This window comes from Mirounga leonina, unplaced genomic scaffold, assembly GCF_011800145.1.
Source record: "Mirounga leonina isolate KUSES-001 unplaced genomic scaffold, KU_Mleo_1.0 Mir_104, whole genome shotgun sequence".
NCBI classification, from domain to species: domain Eukaryota; kingdom Metazoa; phylum Chordata; class Mammalia; order Carnivora; family Phocidae; genus Mirounga; species Mirounga leonina.
Window position 1 is genome coordinate 19,328,422 of NW_023270231.1, and position 18,435 is coordinate 19,346,856.

The following is an 18,435-nucleotide window of genomic DNA, read 5'->3' on the forward strand; positions in this document are numbered from 1 at the left end:
GCCCAGTATGCTTGTTGTAGGTCTGCATTCATCCATTGTTCTGGGCATTCAGAAACCTCCTTCATTCCTGAAAATAGAGTTTTTATTTCTGTTATTATGTTTTTAATTTCCAAGGGCTTTTTTTACTTTGTCTCTAAATGTTCCTTTTTAAAATTAATAAATAGTATTCTGTTCTTGTTTTCTTCTTTCATGGATCCATACATTCTCATATCTTTGGTGATACTGATGATGGCTTTTGTTTTTGTTTATTCTCTGCATAGTCTTATTTTCTCCCAAGTTACTTTTTTAGCGGGGGGGGTGGGGAGGGAGCATTGGTTTTGGTTATTTTGGTCTTAATCTCTCATAGTGGAACATTTTCATAAATGTCTAGTAAACCTTGGTAGTCTATCCAAGTTTAAGGGTGACAGACTTGACTGTTGATGAAAGCTCAAAGTACATGGGAGGACTTGTCATTTCTGTACTTCCCTGTAGGTAGAACTGACTGCCCATTTTTTAGAAAATACCCTGTCAGTGTCTTCAGGTCTTTCCTCTTGGTTGAGCTGGATGGGTTTTTCAAAGAAGACTTCCAATTTCCTACATAAAGGGTAAAGACCGGGATGCCAAGTTTTTGGAAGACAAGTGTGGGAAAATAGCAAGGGCCTCTGTGTTCAGCATGCATATGTTCACTTCGTGCCGCTGTTGTGCTTTGATACCCTTGCCTCCCAGCTGTGCCTGGTATCCTAGTCCAAAGACCCTCAGTTTTATCTCTCCACAATGTTAACTTGTTTAGAGTCTAAAACTTTTTCTTAAAGAGCTTACAAACCAGGGGCGCCTGGTGGCTCAGTCGTTAAGCGTCTGCCTTCGGCTCGGGTCATGATCCCGGGGTCCTGGGATCGAGCCCCACATCGGGCTCCCTGCTCAGGTGGGAGTCTGCTTCTCCCTCTCCCACTCCCCTGCTTGTGTTCCCTCTCTCTGTCCAAAAAAAAAAAAAAAAATCTTAAAAGAGCTTACAAACCATTATGCTTATTTTCCCTTATATCCTTTCATTCTCCTTCAGAGAAGCTTTGCACTGCCATTTGCACAGCTTATTGAAGATTTTTTTTTCTTTTTTGGTAAATAGGATTAAATAGGATTACTCTTCTCTATTGCTGGTTTAGGATTCGGCTTTCTCAATTCTGCTAAGTCAGTTAAAATCCATCCCTTTGCTAAAGTCATAGACTTAGATTAAGAATCATCCTTAAACATTGGGGAGGATATGTGTTGTGGTGAGCACTGGGTGTTGTGTAAGACTGATGAATCACAGACCTGTACCCCTGAAACAAATAATACATTATACGTTAATTAAAAAAAAAAAAAGAATCATCCTTACAGGGGCACCTGGGTGGCAAGGTCGGTTAAGCATCCGACTCTTGATTTTCAGCTCAGGTCATGATCTCAGGGTTGTGAGATTGAGCCCCACATTGGGCTCCATGCTGGGTGTGGAGCCCACTTAAGATTATTTCTCTCCCTCTCCTTCTGCCCCTGCCCCACCTCTCTCCCTCTCTTAAAAAAAAAAAAAAAATCCTTAAAGCATGACATACTTGCCTTATCTAGTTAATTGGTTACTTTTGATTTTTGTAATCAGCATCTCTTAATCCACCCCCCAAATCAAAGGCTGGTACCTTGACAATTACCTGGATCTAAACATACATCCATCTGCCTATCACCTACTTTGCACCTTCCTGCACCCAAAGTGATCAGCATTCTGTATGTTCATCATTTCCTTTCCGTCTCTATGTCATTTTATTATATCTAAATGTGTTCCTATAAAGTGTATGTTTATATTTTAGTTCCTTCCTACTGTATATTAAAGGATATCATGCTATACATAATCTGTTGGAACTTTTATTTTTCACTTTATATTATAGAGTACTAAGGTTTGTCCCTACTATCACTTATCACTGTAGCTTACTTATTTTCACTACTATGTAATATTCTATTTTGTGATTATACTTCATTTCCCTTCCATCTTCTAAAATTTCACTGTTATTGTCTCCCTTCCTTTTCTCCTCTTCCTTGTGGATTTTTAAAAGAATTATTTACTCTAGCATCAGTGGGATTTAGGAGGTAACAAAATTAGAAGTGTGTATTAAATCCACCATTTTTAACTGGGTTACCTAAATGATCATCAAAAGTAATTTTGACTATATGAGATGTTTTTACCTTACTAACTTTTAAAGCCTTCACCCTGCATAAAGTATGACTCCATTGAACATACTCTACCCTCAATTATTAGCATTAGTAGATGACACCTAATCATAGAAAGCCAGCAAGGATCTCTGTGGTCATCCAGTCAAACTTTCCATCTGCTCAGTGCATGTTTCTAATCAGGAAGCCACAGATAGTATTCTTTGACCCCAGAGGTACCTTTCAATAACAACTCAGAAAAATGTCGATACTTCATTAGCTTACTGCAATTAAATGTGGGGTTTCCATTAGACTTGTTTAAATATTGAAAATCACCTAAGAACCCTCTTTGTAACCTTTGGGGAAATCTAGGGGCCTCAGAGCCCAGGTTAAGGCTGTGGTTTTGAGCACCATACAATAAGACAGAAGTTTAAACTTTTTTTTCTTATCTTTTTTCCATTGCAGGGATGTCATCAAGTGGTTGGTCAAAGTAGTAACTGAAGAAGGATTAACTCAGCCGCCAAATGGGAATCAAACCTCTCCCGGAACAGGAATCTTGAAGGCCAGCAGTAGCCATCCTTCTCCCCAGCCCAACCTGACAAAGAACACCAATCAGCTGTAAGGGGCAGGCACAAGCTGTCTTTCCTGGGGCTGTCAGGATTTATTGCTTTAGAGAACAGCAGCATTCCTAAAAGAAGTTTCCACAGAATTAACAACCTCTTGTAACATAGGCTGATTCTTACTAAAGACTATCTTAGTTTGGCTACAGGCTAAATTCTAATGCCAAAGTTAAACAAAAGCAGATGCTTTCTTTCTCAGATGAATAGGACTTCACTAAGTGAACATAAGTTCACAAAATTGAAGTGAAACAAAAGCTAAGGGATCCATTTTCTGGATTCCAAGGGACAGTACAGGGTCACAGCTACTCATCACTTCAGCTGACCACTGATGGAAGGGAAGGAGTCATGGATAGTGGGTGTTCCAGCAGCCTCTAGTCCTCAAGGACCTTCATGTCTCTCCTCCAGTCCTGGGAGAAGAATAGCAGTTTAACCTGCAGATTCTAACAGGTTATAACAGCAATGGCTCAGACCAGGGAGGGTCCCATTACCTCAAACCACACTGAAAAGAGATTCCTAGCATTTCTTTTATGGGGTTGAGAGTGGTTTGGGCATTTTTTGAGGGATGCCAGGGTTTTAGGATCCAGAACTGTCCTTGCACAAGTAACCTATTCCATGGCAGTCATATTGTTAAAAGCCCATCACACTTGACACTTCAAATACAGCATTTGTGCCTAAATTTACAACACTATTTTATAATCTAGTTGCACCAATCTGATTTTCATATAAGGCCTAAGGGTTTTAACTAATTTAAGAGACAGTCTTGTATCTAAAGGGAGAATGTTGAGAACAAAAAAGTATTTGCTTGACAGAGTGGGGGAGGCTGTAAAGTAAGGTTATCCTAGAACCTCAGTATATAGACCTAAGAGAGGGGCAGACACTATTCCTTCAATGGAAGAAAATACTATAATCTAAATTATTATTATTATTTATTATAATTAAATATTACTATAAATAAAAATAAGGCCCTCTAAAAGTCAATTTATCATGATGTTAACAATAGGCGCTACCATTTACCATTAATGAGTGCATATCTACCAAATATCTTACACAGCACTCACAACTTTATGAAATAGGTGGTATTATTCCCCCTTTTTTAGAGATGAGAAGACCTGGGCTCAGAGGAATTTAGTAATTTGTCAAAAGTTGACCAGCTTGTCATTGCAGAGCCAGAATCTGATGCCAAAGCCCCTAGGCCACCTATTGTGTTACTGACTGCACATTTTCTGAAAACAGAGCCCTTTCTTCCTTCACAAATAATAATGCATGTTAAAAAAGTCTGACTTCAGGCCAGGCCCACCTTTCTGAGGGGTAGCCTAGATTCTTTCTGCCACATCAGCCTGGCTTTCTCCCACATTCAGGTCTGATAGGACAGAGGGTCACAGTCCACCAGTTGAAGTTCTGAGACTGAACTTACTAAAAGATAATTGTAAAGAAACCAGTGACAGGAAAACCATATGGTAAATATGTATTTTCTCCTGTATCAAAGAAATTTGAATAACTGATAGTCATTCTGGACCTGTTTCTTCATCTGGAAAATAGAAAAGTTATAGGTTAGATGATCCTTAAAGTTCTCTAGATCCTTAAGATCAGATGTTTCTATTTTGAATTTAAAAGTAGCTTGCTTTTACAGCTCAACCACAGATAGTATGATCTGGCAAGAGGGATTCAGGTAGGTGAAATTGCTAAATAAAAGCATGCTGATAGCTTGAGTAGTTCTCTCTGACCTAGTATGTGCTTTACAATGTCCTTTAGTACATGGGTGGGGACCTCCCAGCTAGCCGGGTGGCTCCTGGCTAGATTCTCCCACCCACTTGTGTTCTATGTTCTGGACACAGGATTGTGTGTCAGCTGCAAAGGATGCTGTCCATAGCCGTAGAGGTAGACAGGACCCCCACATGCAGCTCCAATAAAATTGCCGAGATGATGTTTGGGTTTGTGCTGGACATTCCTGAGAGGAGTCAGAGGTGAGTCTCAGTTTTGTTTCTGTTTTATGTTCTGGGAACAGGATTTCTGGTTTTGTTTTGTTTTGTTTTTTAAGATTTATTTATTTATTTTAGAGAGCGAGCAGAGTGGGTGGGTAGGGGCAGAGTGAGAGGGAGTCTCAAGCAGACTCCATGCTAAGCGCAGAGCCCAACCTGGGGCTTGGCTTGATCCCACGACTCCGGGATCACAACCTAAGCCAAAACCAAGAGTCAGATACCTAACCAACTACATCACACAGGTGCCCCTGGGAACAGAATTTCAAAAGAAAATTCCAAACAGTAGTTAAATTGGGAAAAAAAGAGGTGGAGAGAGAGTTCCTGTCTCTTTAACCTTTTGAAAAAAAGAGGTTCTCAACAAATTATTTGCAACTAAGGCATAATTTCTTGAAACAGGCAGGATACCATAACTGGAGCCTACAGTTTCTTACTTTATTCATTTGGCTGAAAACTTTATCATCCCTCAAGTTTCAGCTATTCCCTGATTCTCAACCATAGAGCCTGATATAAATGTTCACTAAAGGCCTGATGGGTGAATGAAATAGGCATGTCCGATATTAGGGGAAGAAGAGGTGAGCCAAGAATGAAAACAGTTGGAGCTATAGAATAAGCCCCTACAGTAAAAATAAGGAACTCAGTTTCTCTAAGCATGAATTAGTAAAGTATTCCCTTAGGAGATTAAGAAATAGAGTTCTTGGCTGGGACCAATGATTCCTCCTTTTAACCAGTAATTTTAGAATCTAGAGGAAAAAAATAAATGAATGAATATGAATTCATGAATAGTTGCTAGCACAAGAAATAACTATGAGAGAGCCATTGTACAATAGTGATCCTTGGGGAAATTATCTCCATCAGCTCTGTGTCTAACTTCTCATAACCATCCCCTAAACTCCCAGTTGGCAGCCAAGACTATTACACAGTTTAGGTTCCTCTATTAGAAGGAAATGTCAAATCAAATAGTACTGTAATAGAGATTTAATGAAAATACCCCACTAAGATTAAGGAAAACATTCATTGGGTCCCTGCAATGTGCCTGTCATTGTCGCATTAACTCTCTCACATTTTCATGAAACTATGATGTTATTCCTGTTTAACAAATGAGAAAAATACTCAGAATAGTGAAATAACCCAAGTTTGCACAGCTAATTCGATTCAGAACCCAAATTTAAAGCCAGGACTTTTAATCCCAAATTCAGTATTCAAAGGAGGCAATATGTTATAGCAGTCAGACCAAAAGAAGTATACATAAATGTCATGCTTGCTCTGTCACTTTCTCAGGGGTATTTCATTTGGGTCCAAATCCCATACCATTCATTCAAGCCCAGATTCTTATGAAAGATGGGAAATCTAAGGAATGGGTAACTATAAACACATTTAGACTTAACATTGACAAAAATAATTTAAATAAAGCCTGACCCTATTTTACAACTCAGAAGGAGCAAATCAGCAAGCACCCAAATTGTACTAGAATATACTTTATATAGCCTTTACCTTGGTTTATTTAATTTTTAAAAAAAGTTTAGGTATAATTTACATGCAGTTAAATTGTATAACTAATTTATGTAAGTATTCCATGGATTTTGACAAATGCATAACCCATGTGACCTATCATTTTCCAGTGGCTCATTGATAGTACATAGAAATCCTGCAACTTTGCTAAATTCACTTATTATATCTACTAGGAATTCTTTTGTGGTTTTCGTAGGATTTTCTACATACACAATCATATTGTCTGCAAATAAAAACAGTTTAACATCTTCCTTTCCAATCTATATGCCTTTTGCTTCTTTTTCCTGCCTTATTATATGGACTGTTAATCCAAGAGAATGTTGGAGAAGTGATAAGAGCAAACATTCCCGATCTTAGGGGGGAAACATTCAGTCTATAGATGTTTCATAGGGGTCCTCTGTCGGATTGAGGACTTCCTTCCATTTCTAGTTTATTGAGTGGAGTGTTTTTATGAAGAATAGGTATTGAAATTTGTGAAATATATTTTCTGCGCCTATTGAGATAATCATAATTTTTCTCCTTTATTCCATTGATGTGATGAATTACATTGATTAATTTCCTAATGTTAAACCAACCTTCCATTCCTGGAATAAAAAAATTGTACTTGGTTGACAGATTCCGTGTACTAATATTCTGTTAAGGGCTTTCACATCTGTGTTTACAGAAATATTGATCTGTAATTTCATTTTCTTATAATGTTCAACTTCACCCATATTTAAAGAAATGTAGATCAAAAGATGCCATTTCTCACCTATCCAAATAGTAAGAATTTTGAAGTACAATAAATACATTCCATTAGAGAGGTTTTAAGAAAGCAGATACACATTGCTGGTGGGAATGCAAAATGGTACAAACCCATCAGGAATCTTGCAATATGTAACAAAACTAAATGTACATTTACCTCTTGACCCAACAATCTCACTTCTAGGAATTTGCCCTGAAGACACTCTTCTAACAGTATGAATATACAATATGTAGGATATTCACTACAGGGTTGTTTGTAATTGTAAAATATTAGAAACAACCCAGATGCCCAAACACAGGGCAGTGGTTGAATATCTGTAGTACACAATGGAGTATTATGCAGCTGTAAAAAAATTAAAATTAAAAATAGGAGCAAAATTTCTGAGCTGATTTCCAAAATATATTGTTAAGTTAAAAAAGCAAAATACAAAAGAGTATGCATAGTAAATATATGTATCTTTTTGTAAGAAAGGAGAAATTTAAAAATGTACATAATAATGATCATTTGTCAAAAAAGAAACAAAGATAAATGGCAGACTAATCAAACTGCTTATGTAGAAGGGGTGGATAGGAATGGGCTGGAAAGGAGAAAAGGTATTAAGCCAAAGTGGTAATGGTGGTGGTGGTGGCATAATACTTCTAAGTTTACTTCTTTGTATAGTTATAACTTTTAGGCTTTGGGAACCATATTAGTGTTTATATTCTAAAAGGAAAATAAATCAAGAAGTGAGTTGAAAGATATATCAACAAGAGAGGGCCTAACATGGAATACAGACACAAATTAACCTAACTGTGTTTTAATAAATAACATAACTGGGGTGAGAGAAGGGGTTTGAGGGGGAACAAGCCCAAGTAGCTTTTTTTTCAGTTTTTATTTTAAATAATTATGGATTCACAGGAGGCTGCCAAAACTAATACAGGGAGGTCCTATGTACCCTTCACCCTGTTTTCCCCCAGTGATTACATCTTATATAACTATAGTACAATATCACTAACAGGAAATTAACATTGGTACAATCCATAGAACATATACAGATTTCACCCATTTTATATGCATTCATTTGTGTGCAGTGTGATCACATGTGTAGATTCATATAACTACCAGCACAATCCAGATATACAGAACTGTTCCATCACCACAAGGATCCCTCTCCTTTTATGGCCACACCATCCATCTTCCCCAGTCCCTGGCAACCACTAATCTGTCCAAGTAACTTAAAACACGTATTTGGACTAAGTATTCTCAGGCTAAAGAGAAAATGAACTGTAAATAAATATTAAACTCTAGTAAATTTCTTTTTCACAGAGGTATGAGTTAACAATGCAAAAACTATCTTATATGTATTCTAGGATTAAACAAATAAATGTATTATGGATAATGAGAGCCAAGTTTCTCACTGTCAGAGAAGAGAGTTACACATATGAAAAGGGGAAAGGATAGAAGGAACCCTGTGGTGCTGAATTGGAATTGGAGGTATCAATATAGACTTGTGGTTTCTAATAAATATAGATAAAGGAATAGATATAGATGTGTGAAGGTGGCATGTATGTGTGTATTCATACATCTTTCCTACCACTACCCACTGAGTGTAGAAATAATTACCCCTTAGTAGCACTAAGCTTTCCTTTGACCCAGATCTTAGAATACCAGTTTACACTAAAAGGAACCAGGGTTCCTTGAAGAAAAGGATAATTACACAGCTGAGGTAGGGAAAGCTACAAGATGAACCTGGAACATCTTGTGCCAGAAAGTAAGGAAATGGGGTGCCTGGGTGGCTCAGTCATTAAGTGTCTGCCTTCAGCTCAGGTCATGATCCCAGGGTCCTGGGATCGAGCCCCGCATCAGGCTCCCTGCTCTGCGGGAAGCCTGCTTCTCCCTCTCCCACTCCCCCTGCTTGTGTTCCCTCTCTCACTGTGTCTCTCTCTGTCAAATAAATAAAATCTTAAAAAAAAAAAAAGAAAGGAAGGAAATGTTCAAAGAATGTTCAGAACATGTCAAGTCAAAGGGCTTCTACTGACCAAATCTGGGATAATTTGAGCATCAAAATAAATATTGACAATAAAAGGCTATAAACTATTAAATAAAATAAGAATCTACAATTCTAATACTGACAAGAAGGAAGGAAGAGAAGGGACGTTCTTCCTTACTGTTGAAAGCCAATTAATAAATGTAAGAAGAAACGATGAGTTGGGGAAAAATGCCATTTGATAACCATCATAATAGTTAATTCAGATATGAATGGATATTAAAATGGTGAAAGTTTGTGGAGTACCAAGGTATTTTCATAATTTCAAAGTATATTGCCACAGGATACTCATAATTATAGTGGGAAAAATAACTTTATAGTGAAGGCACTACCTTAGTTGCTAAGTGTTCAAAGTTAACACCAACAATGAGCCAAGTTGGCATCATATGCCTTTTGATATGATGCACTGAGAAAAACAATACAATTCTTGCAGTACTCTTGCCCCAAAATGTATAACCTTAATCTAATTGCGCAGAAATATCAGACAAGGGGCACCTGGGTGGCTCAGTTGTTAAGCGTCTGCCTTCAGCTCAGGTCATGGTCCCAGGGTCCTGGGATTGAGCCCCGCATCAGGCTCCCTGATCGGTGGGAAGCCTGCCTCTCCCTCTCCCACTCCCCCTGCGTGTGTTCCTGCTCTCGCTCTCTCTCTCTCTGTCAAATAAATAAATAAAATCTTTAAAAAAAAGAAAAAGAAAAAAAAAGAAGTATCAGACAAATCCCAAATGAGAAATATTCTATGAAAAAAACTGACCTGCACTTTTTAAAAATGCCAATGTCATGAAAGACAAAGTAAAGTTGAGGAACTGTCCCAGATCAAACAACTTACAAAAACCAACAACTGAATGCAATGTGTAATCTGTGATTTTCTTTTGCTATAAATAGCATTATGAGGACAATGAAAAAATCTGATTAAAGTTTGTGGATAATAAAATAGTATTGTAGTAAAGTTAATTTCCTGATTTTAATCATTGTATGTGGTCATCTAAGAGAATGTCCTTGTTTTTAGGAATTATACATTGAAGTATTTAGGGGTAAATGGGCATCATGTCTACAACTTTCAAGTAGTTCAGAGAAAAAAATTGAAAGACAGAGACAGAGAAGGATAAAGAAGATGTGATAAGCATTTGGTGAAAAGTATTAAGGGTATTTGGGAATTCTTTGTACTATTCTTGCAACTCTTCTATGAGTCTAACAAAAAGTTAAAGGTTTTTAGAAAAAGGTATGTTAATTGTAAATATCATATAGTCTGGGTTTTTTTAGTCAGCTGACAGTCCCTGCCTTTTAATGGGAGTTATTTATTCCATTTACATTTAATTGTTGGTTTTATGTCTATCATCTTGCTATTTGTTTCCTACTTGTCTCTTTTGTCCTTTGTTCATTTTTACCTCCTTTTCTGCCTTCTTTTGGATTATGTATTTTCTGTTATTCCATTTTATCTCTATTGGCTCTTAGCTTTTTTTAATCAAAATTTTATTTTGACATAATTATATATTTGCATTAGTTATAAGGAATAATGCAGAGAGATCCCATGTAGTCTTTATGCAGCAATATGATAACATATTGCAAAACTATAGTGCAATATCACAACCAGGATATGGAGATTGATACAAGCTAAGATACAGAGCATTTTCATCACCACAAGGATTATTCATGTTGCCATTTTATAGCTATACACACTTCCCCCCACCCCACCCCTTCTTAACCCCTGAAAACTAAACTGTTCTCCATTTTTATACTTTTATCATTTCAAGAAATGTTTTTAAGTTTTTATTTATTTATTTGAGAGAGCGAGAAAGAGAGCACAGGCAGGGTGAAGAGCAGAGGAAAAAGCAGACTCCCTGCTGAGCAGGAGCCCAATGCGGGGCTCAATCCCGGGACTCCGGGATCATGACCTGAGCTGAAGACAGATGCTTAACTGACTGAACCACGCAGGTGCCCCTCATTTCAAGAATATTTTATGAATGGGGGGGCACCTGGGTGGCTCAGTCGTTAAGCGTCTGCCTTCGGCTCAGGTCATGATCCCAGGGTCCTGGGATCGAGCCCCACATCGGGCTCCCTGCTCTGCAGGAAGCCTGCTTCTCCTTCTCCCACTCCCCCTGCTTGTGTTCCCTCTCTCGCTGTGTCTCTCTCTGTCAAATAAATAAATAAAGTCTTTTAAAAAAAAAAAAAGAATATTTTATGAATGGAATCATACAGTACATAACCTTTTGGGGCTAACTTTTTTCATTCAGTATAATTCTTTAGAGATTCGTTCAGGTTGTTATGTGTATCAGTAGTTAATCCCTTTTTATTAGTGAGTAGTATTCCATGGTGTGAGTGTACCATGGATTTTTTTAACCATTTACCCAGAGGATATCTGTTGTTTACATTTCAGGACTATTATGAATAAATCTGTTATGAATATTCATATACAAATTTTCATGTGAACATAAGTCTTCATGTCGCTGGAATAATACCAAGGAGTACAATTTTTGCATCATATGTTAGTTGCATGTTTAGTTTTTAAGAAACTACCAAACTGGCTGTACTATTTTATGTTCCTACCAACAACATATGTGTGATCCGGTTTCTCCGCATCCTGGCCAGCATTTGGTGTTGCCACTGTTTTTTATTCTAGCCATTCTAATAGCTGTGTTGTGATATCTCATGATTTTCATTTTCATTTCTCTAATGGCTATTGAATTTGAACATCTTATCATGTGTTTATTGCCATCTGTATATCTCTTTACTGAAATGTCTCTTTTTTTCATTTTCTAAATGGATTGTTTGCTTTTTTACTGTTGAGTTTTGAGAATCTTTCTGTATTCTAGATACTACTTTTCTGTGCTTTGCAAGTATTTTCTCCCATTTTGTAGTTTGTCTTTTCATCCTCTAAACAAGGTCTTTCACAGAGCAAAAGTTTTAAATGTTGATAAAATACAACTTACCATCTTTTCCTTTTGTGGATAATACTTTTGTGCCAAGATTCCTTGGGATTGTTTACACAGATGTGTGTCACCATGTCTTCTGCAAATAGGGACAGTTTTATTTCCCCCAATCTTTATGCCTTTTATTTCCTTTTCTTGCCTTACTGCACTGGCTTCCACAACTTCCACAACTATGTTGAATAGTAGTGGTAAAAGCAGACATCTTTGCATTTGTTAATGATCTATGGGAAAGCGTTCAGTTCATTAATTAATTATTGATTAAAATATAAGTTCATCATTAATCATGACGCTGGCTGGCAGGCTTTTTGTGGATGTTCATTCACAAGTTGAAGAAGTTCCCTTTTACTCCTGGTTTTCATTATGAGTGGGTATTGAATTTAACAAATACTTTTCAGCAAATGTTTTATTTTTAATGGTTGTTCTTAGAATTACAATATGCATCCTTAACTTACCATAGTCTGCCTTGAATTAATATCACTTAACATATAATGTAAGAATCTTAAAACTGTATTTCCATTTACCCTGCTTTCATCCTTTGTGCTTTATTGTCATACATTTTACTTTTACATAGGTATAAACTCCAGAATGAAGTCATATTTTTGTTTTAAACACTTAGTTGTTTTTAAAAATAAATTTAAGGGCGCCTGGGTGGCTCAGTTGGTTAAGTGACTGCCTTTGGCTCAGGTCATGATCCTGGAGTCCCAGGATCGAGTCCGCATCGGGCTCCCTGCTCGGCGGGGAGTCTGCTTCTCCCTCTGACCCTCCTCCCTCTCATGCTCTCTGTCTCTCATTCTCTCTCTCTCAAATAAATAAATAAAATCTTTAAAAATAAAATAAATAAAATAAATAAAATAAAAATAAATTTAAGAGATGATGTGGGGAGGGTCTTTTATATTTACACACCGTGATACTGTGATTTATAATGAGAAATATATATTTGGTCTTCATCCCAAACCCTTGGAATGCCCCTAGGGTAAGAATGGGGACTGTGTCCCAACCCCCCAACCATTCCCCCATCCCATCTTCAGCTACAGGATGCAGAGAGGTGCAGGGGATTGAGTTTAATTACAAATGGTCAGTGATTTAATCCATCACGCCTATCTAACGAAGCCTCCGTAAAAACCCAAGAGGACAGGGCTCAGAAAGCTTACAGAATGGTGAACACAGGAAGATACCAGGAGAATGACAGCCTCAGAGACCTTGGAAGCTTTTCACCCTTTCCCACATACCTTGCCTTATGCATCTCTTCCATCTGGCTGTCCCTGAGTTATATCCCTTTATAAGAAACTGGTAAACTAGTAAGTAAAAAATTTTTTTGAGTTTTGTGAGCTGCTCTAGCAAATTAATTGAACCTGAGGAGGGAGACCTGGGAACCTCTGATCTACAGCCAGTCATCCAGAAACACAGGTGACAATCTGGACGTGAGAGTGACATCTTAAGTGAGGGTGGAGGGAGTCTCATAGAACCAAGCCCATAACCTCTGGGATCTGATGCTATCTTCAGGTAGAGAGTGCCGGAATTGAGTTAATTGCCTGGTGGTGTCACAAAAAAACATACGTGGGGTGGGGCGCCCAGGTGGCTCAGTTGTTAAGTGTCTGCCTTCGGCTCGGGTGATGATCCTAGGGTCCTGGGATCGAGCCCTACGTCAGGCTACCTGCTGTGTGGGAAGCCTGCTTCTCCCTCTCCCATTCCCCCTGCTTGTGTTCTCTCTCTCGCTGTGTTCCCTCTCTCGCTGTCTCTCTCTGTCAAATAAATAAAATCTTAAAAAAAAAAAATACGTGGGACCCACAGAGTTACCATTTCTGGTGTTCCTTCTTTCTTGAAGATTCAAGTTCCATTTGGTGCCATTTCTTGTCCACCCAAAGAACTTACTTTTTAAAGTATTTTTTGTAGTGCAGGTCTACTTGTAATAAATTCTCTCAGCTTTTATCTGGAAATGTTTTTATGTCATCTTCATTTAGGAATGGTGTTTTTACTTGATGTAAATTCTAGGTTGATAGGTATTTTTTTCTTTATTTATTTTAAATATGTTCCATTTTCTCCTGACTTGCTAATGAGAAGTTATTAGAATATCTTACTGTTGTTGTTCCCCTATATGTCATATGTCTTTTTTCTCTGGCTGCTTTATTTTTGATTTTTAGCAATTTGATTATGATACCTACATGTAATTTTCTATACATTTATCCTGCTTGGGGTTTGAGTTTCTTAAATCTGTGAGTTGATATTTTTCATCAAATTTTGGCCAGAATTTTTTTTGCCGCAAACTCTTTTTTTTTTTTTTTAAGATTTTATTTATTTATTTGACAGAGAGAGACACAGCGAGAGAGGGAACACAAGCAGGGGGAGGGGGAGAGGGAGAAGCAGGCTTCCCGCGGAGCAGGGAGCCCGATGCGGGGCTCGATCCCAGGACCCTAGGACCATGACCTGAGCCGAAGGCAGACACTTAACGACTGAGCCATCCAGGCGCTCTTGCCGCAAACTCTTAACTTATTTTGGGGATTCAAGTTACATGTATGTTGGATTGCTTGACACTGTTCCACAGATCACTAAGGTTCTGATGTTTTCTATTATTGTTTTGCTTTGTTTTGATTTTTTTTTTCTCTGCTTCAGTGTGGATAGTCTTCAGGATTCCTGATCCTCTCTTTCAGAATGCCCAGGGTGCTGTTAAGCCTATCCAGTGATTTTTTTTTTTTTTCCCCCATTTCAGATATTGTATTTTTCAGATCTGGAGTTTCCATTTGGTTCATTTTTATAGTTTCCGTTTCTCTTTGCTAATAGTCCCCACCTAGTCACTCATTATATACATCTTGGTCTGTTGGTTGGTTGGTTAATCATGAACATATTTATAATAGCTGTTCTAAAGGCCTTGTCTACTAATTCCAACATCTCTGGATATTGTTTGTTTGTTTCTCTGGACATTTTGCTCCTGGCTATGGGTCATATTTTCCTGCTTTTTCCCTTGACTAATAATTTTTTGTTGTATGCTGGACGTTATAAATGCTGTGTTGTTGAAGGTCTGGTTTGCTGCCTGTTTTTTTAAAGAGTAGTGAGTTTTATTCTGGCAGGCGACTGATTTACTGGCAGATTAGCTTTCTCCTGTTGAGGCTTGTTTCTAGGACTTGTAAGGGTGGTTCTAAAGCAGCCCTTATTAAAGGGCTTGAGTCTTGAGGCTCAGTCCTTTTGGGGTCTCAACTGAAGGCCCAAGATGTTCAGTGAAGTCTCTCCACTGTGGCTCATTGAAACCCCAGTATCTCAGCGCTGGGAGATCTCCAGAATCTCCGCTCCAGTTGCTGTTCTCTCTCAGGCTTTTGAGCTTCTTCCTGCACATGTGCCAGGGCCCCCTTTACACACATTTCTTGAGCTCCTCCTCCCCCAATACAAATTCCAGCCACTTCAGCTGTCTTAACCATCAGTCTCTTTTTGCTCTGCCCAGCAAGCCCACTGCTTTGTGTTTGGGACCCACACTTTCCTCTGCCTTAGAAAGTACCCCCATAAGAAATTTGGGATAAATGTGGGGTTTGTCACTTTTGTTTCCCTTCTTTTAAGAATAACAGTACTTTGAAGCAGCTCGTCCAGTGCCTGAAAATGATTATTGCATATACTTCTCCAGTTTTATAATTGTTTATGACAGGAGGGTAAGTCCAATACCAGGTATTCTATGAATCTGGATGTTGGCCTTCCTCTGTATCTTGTTTTTGAAATTCAAATTTGAATTGCTATAGATTTTGTACCTCCATTTCCTGCTATGGCCAATACATTAAAATTACCTTTTTGTCCTTTTTATATCTCTGAGTATGCCACCTGTGGATTATAAAACCAAGACAAACACAGGCCCTGGAAACAAAATTAGAAGAGAAAATGCAGTTTGAAATAAAAGGTTATTGAATAGAAAAACTGTCTTGTGAGAGAAATAGGCCAAATACAGAGTAGAAATTGGACTCTTTTTTTTTTTAAAGATTTTATTTATTCATTTGAGAGAGAGAGAGCACAAAGAGGGGGGAGAGGGAGAAGCAGACTCCCCGCTGAGCAGGGAGCCCAATGTGGGACTAGATCCCAGGACCCTGGGATCATGACCTGAGCCAAAGGCAGACACTTAACTGACTGAGCCACCCAGGCATCCCTAAAATTGGACTTTTTCTTAAAGAAAGAGATTGGGAGAGAGAAAGAGAGCAAGAACGCACAAATAGGGAGAGAGGGAGAGAATCTCAAGCAGACTCCTCACTGAGCATGGAGCTGGATGTGGGGCTCGATCCCACAACCCACAAGATCATGACCTTAGCTGAAACCAAGAGTTGGATGCTTAACTGACTGAGCCACCCATGTGCCCCTAGAAATTGGACTTTAAAAAGAATTTGGGGAATATTTTGCAAATGTAATCCTTTGGAGTTCCTTGCATCAAAGAAGAAAATTTGTGGGGTACCTGCGTGGCTCAGTCAGTTAAGCATCTCACTCTTGATCTCAGTCCAGGGCTTGATCTTGGGGTTGTGAGTTCAAGCCCTGTGTTGGGCTCCAACTGGGCATGGAGCCTACTTAAAAAGAAAGAAAAAGAAAATTTTGTCAGAGAAGGTATACAATGATTTTCGACTCATTAAAGAAATAAAATGGATTTTCATAAATATTGTAGACTTTTTAAAACTTGTGAATGGTAAGAGGGAAAGTTTAAAAATATTCATTTTGCTTTATAAACTTTGCTTTTCTACAAATAATATATGTGCCTGGTGCAAAAGCAAAGCGAAAAGGAGAAAAGAAAATAAAAATGAATAGATACTTTATGATTTATCATTTTTATAAATGGCAGTGGCACAAAGAACCCCCTGTTTTTCCAGATGTTGCAAAACTACAAAGGGGCAAGATGTTGTAGGAGAAAAACCTCTTGGATCAGGGCTAGCTGTGTTCCTCATTGCTGTACCTCTTTATGTGCTCACAAGGTGTCTGCTTCCGGAACTGCTATGACCAGCAGACCTGACAAGGACTGACAGACAGACCTTTAAGCTAACACCTTCGGGCAGTCCAGAGATGCACCCTGTGCATCTGAGATTTATAACACTCTTTTGGAAGCTGACATTGCTTTTAGAACAAGGAGCCTGAGGGCCACCTGGGTGGCTCAGTCGGTTAGGCATCTGACTCTTGATCTCAGCTCAGGTGTTGATCTTGGGGTCGGGGGCTCAATCTCCAAGCTGGGCATGGAGCCTACTTTAAGAAAAAAAAAATTAAAAGACCCTAGAACAATGAGCTTGATTAACTTTCCCGAAGCAAAGCTGCAGTTTTGTAGCTCTCCCTCGCTGAGATTCTGAATATGCTGCAGCCCACCTTTGCTGGTCAAGTCCTGCACTGGGTAAAGTGACAAAGTCCAGGGCATGTCCCCCCAGAGGGACTCAAGTCCTAGACTTGAAGCTTAAGAAGCTACAATGCCCACAGCTGTGTATTTTTTACTTCTTTCTTTTTGTCCAGGTTTTTCCCCTCTGGTGGAATGCCTCCTGCCTTGAGCCTTTTTTGCTCTTCCTAGACCACTGTTCCGTGCCTCTTCCTCCATTAGAAGGCCCCTTCTAGTCCCCTGACCAAGTGTCGTCTCTCCCGTGCGTATCCCTGGAGCACCACGGGCAGCCCACGTACACGTGCACTGGCCCCACACTTTATTTCGGTTCCCATTGCATACCTTTTGCCTCTGGTCAACAGTCAGCTTTTTTTTTTTTAAAGATTTTATTTATTTATTTGAGACAGAGAGAATGAGAGACAGAGAGCATGAGAGGGAGGAGGGTCAGAGGGAGAAGCAGACTCCCTGCCGAGCAGGGAGCCTGATGCGGGACTCGATCCCGGGGCTCCAGGATCATGACCTGAGCCGAAGGCAGTTGCTTAACCAACTGAGCCACCCAGGCGCCCAACAGTCAGCTTTTTGAGAGAAATGCCTTCTTTTATTTATCTTAATATTCTTTGCTGTGCCAAACAGTGTCTGGCAAATTGTGGGCATTTAGAAATATTTATTCCCAGTATTAATTCTCTTACAATACGAAGTTAATCTTTTAATGTGTCCTAAACTTTTCTTTTCCAAATATCAAAGACTTTTCCCTCCTTCTGGCAGTTGTTAATTCATGAACAACCCCACCTCTGCCTCGTTCACAAGCTTTGTGCATTTGTAGGCCTCTGTCATATTCCTTCTTAGCCACCTCTGTTTTAGGGCAAAGGTTAGAGCTTTCAGAGGGAATTGTGGTATGTGTTCCTTGAAGTGATAGTGGGGATGGTTAACCCTCTCTCTCTTCTCCACGCAGGGAGATGTTCTTTACTACTATGGAAAGCCACCTTCTGCGCTGCAAAGTGTTAGAAATCATATTCCTCCACAGCTGTGAGACGCCCACCCGCCTGCCCTTGTCTCTGGCCCAGGCCCTCTACTTTCTGAACAATTCCACATCACTGCTCAAGTGTCAGGTACATGCTTCCCTGCCTCGGTCAGGCCTAGAACACCTTTCCCCTCACCCTTGAGCATGTA

The 18,435-nt window shown here is 39.0% G+C and overlaps 1 protein-coding gene across 2 annotated transcripts in view; it reads left to right on the forward strand.

The window, feature by feature from the left end:
- Positions 1–18,435, forward strand: part of SIMC1 (SUMO interacting motifs containing 1) — a 90,474-nt gene that overhangs the window by 62,496 nt on the left and 9,543 nt on the right. Inside the window, exons 6-9 of one of the 2 annotated variants that reach the window (XM_035014760.1) lie at positions 2,611–2,763; positions 4,396–4,434; positions 4,601–4,729; positions 18,218–18,374. In XM_035014760.1, coding sequence (XP_034870651.1) covers positions 2,611–2,763; positions 4,396–4,434; positions 4,601–4,729; positions 18,218–18,374 — 478 coding nt within the window. The remainder of the gene's footprint in view (positions 1–2,610; positions 2,764–4,395; positions 4,435–4,600; positions 4,730–18,217; positions 18,375–18,435) is intronic. The other variant, XM_035014769.1, reaches the window with a different exon arrangement.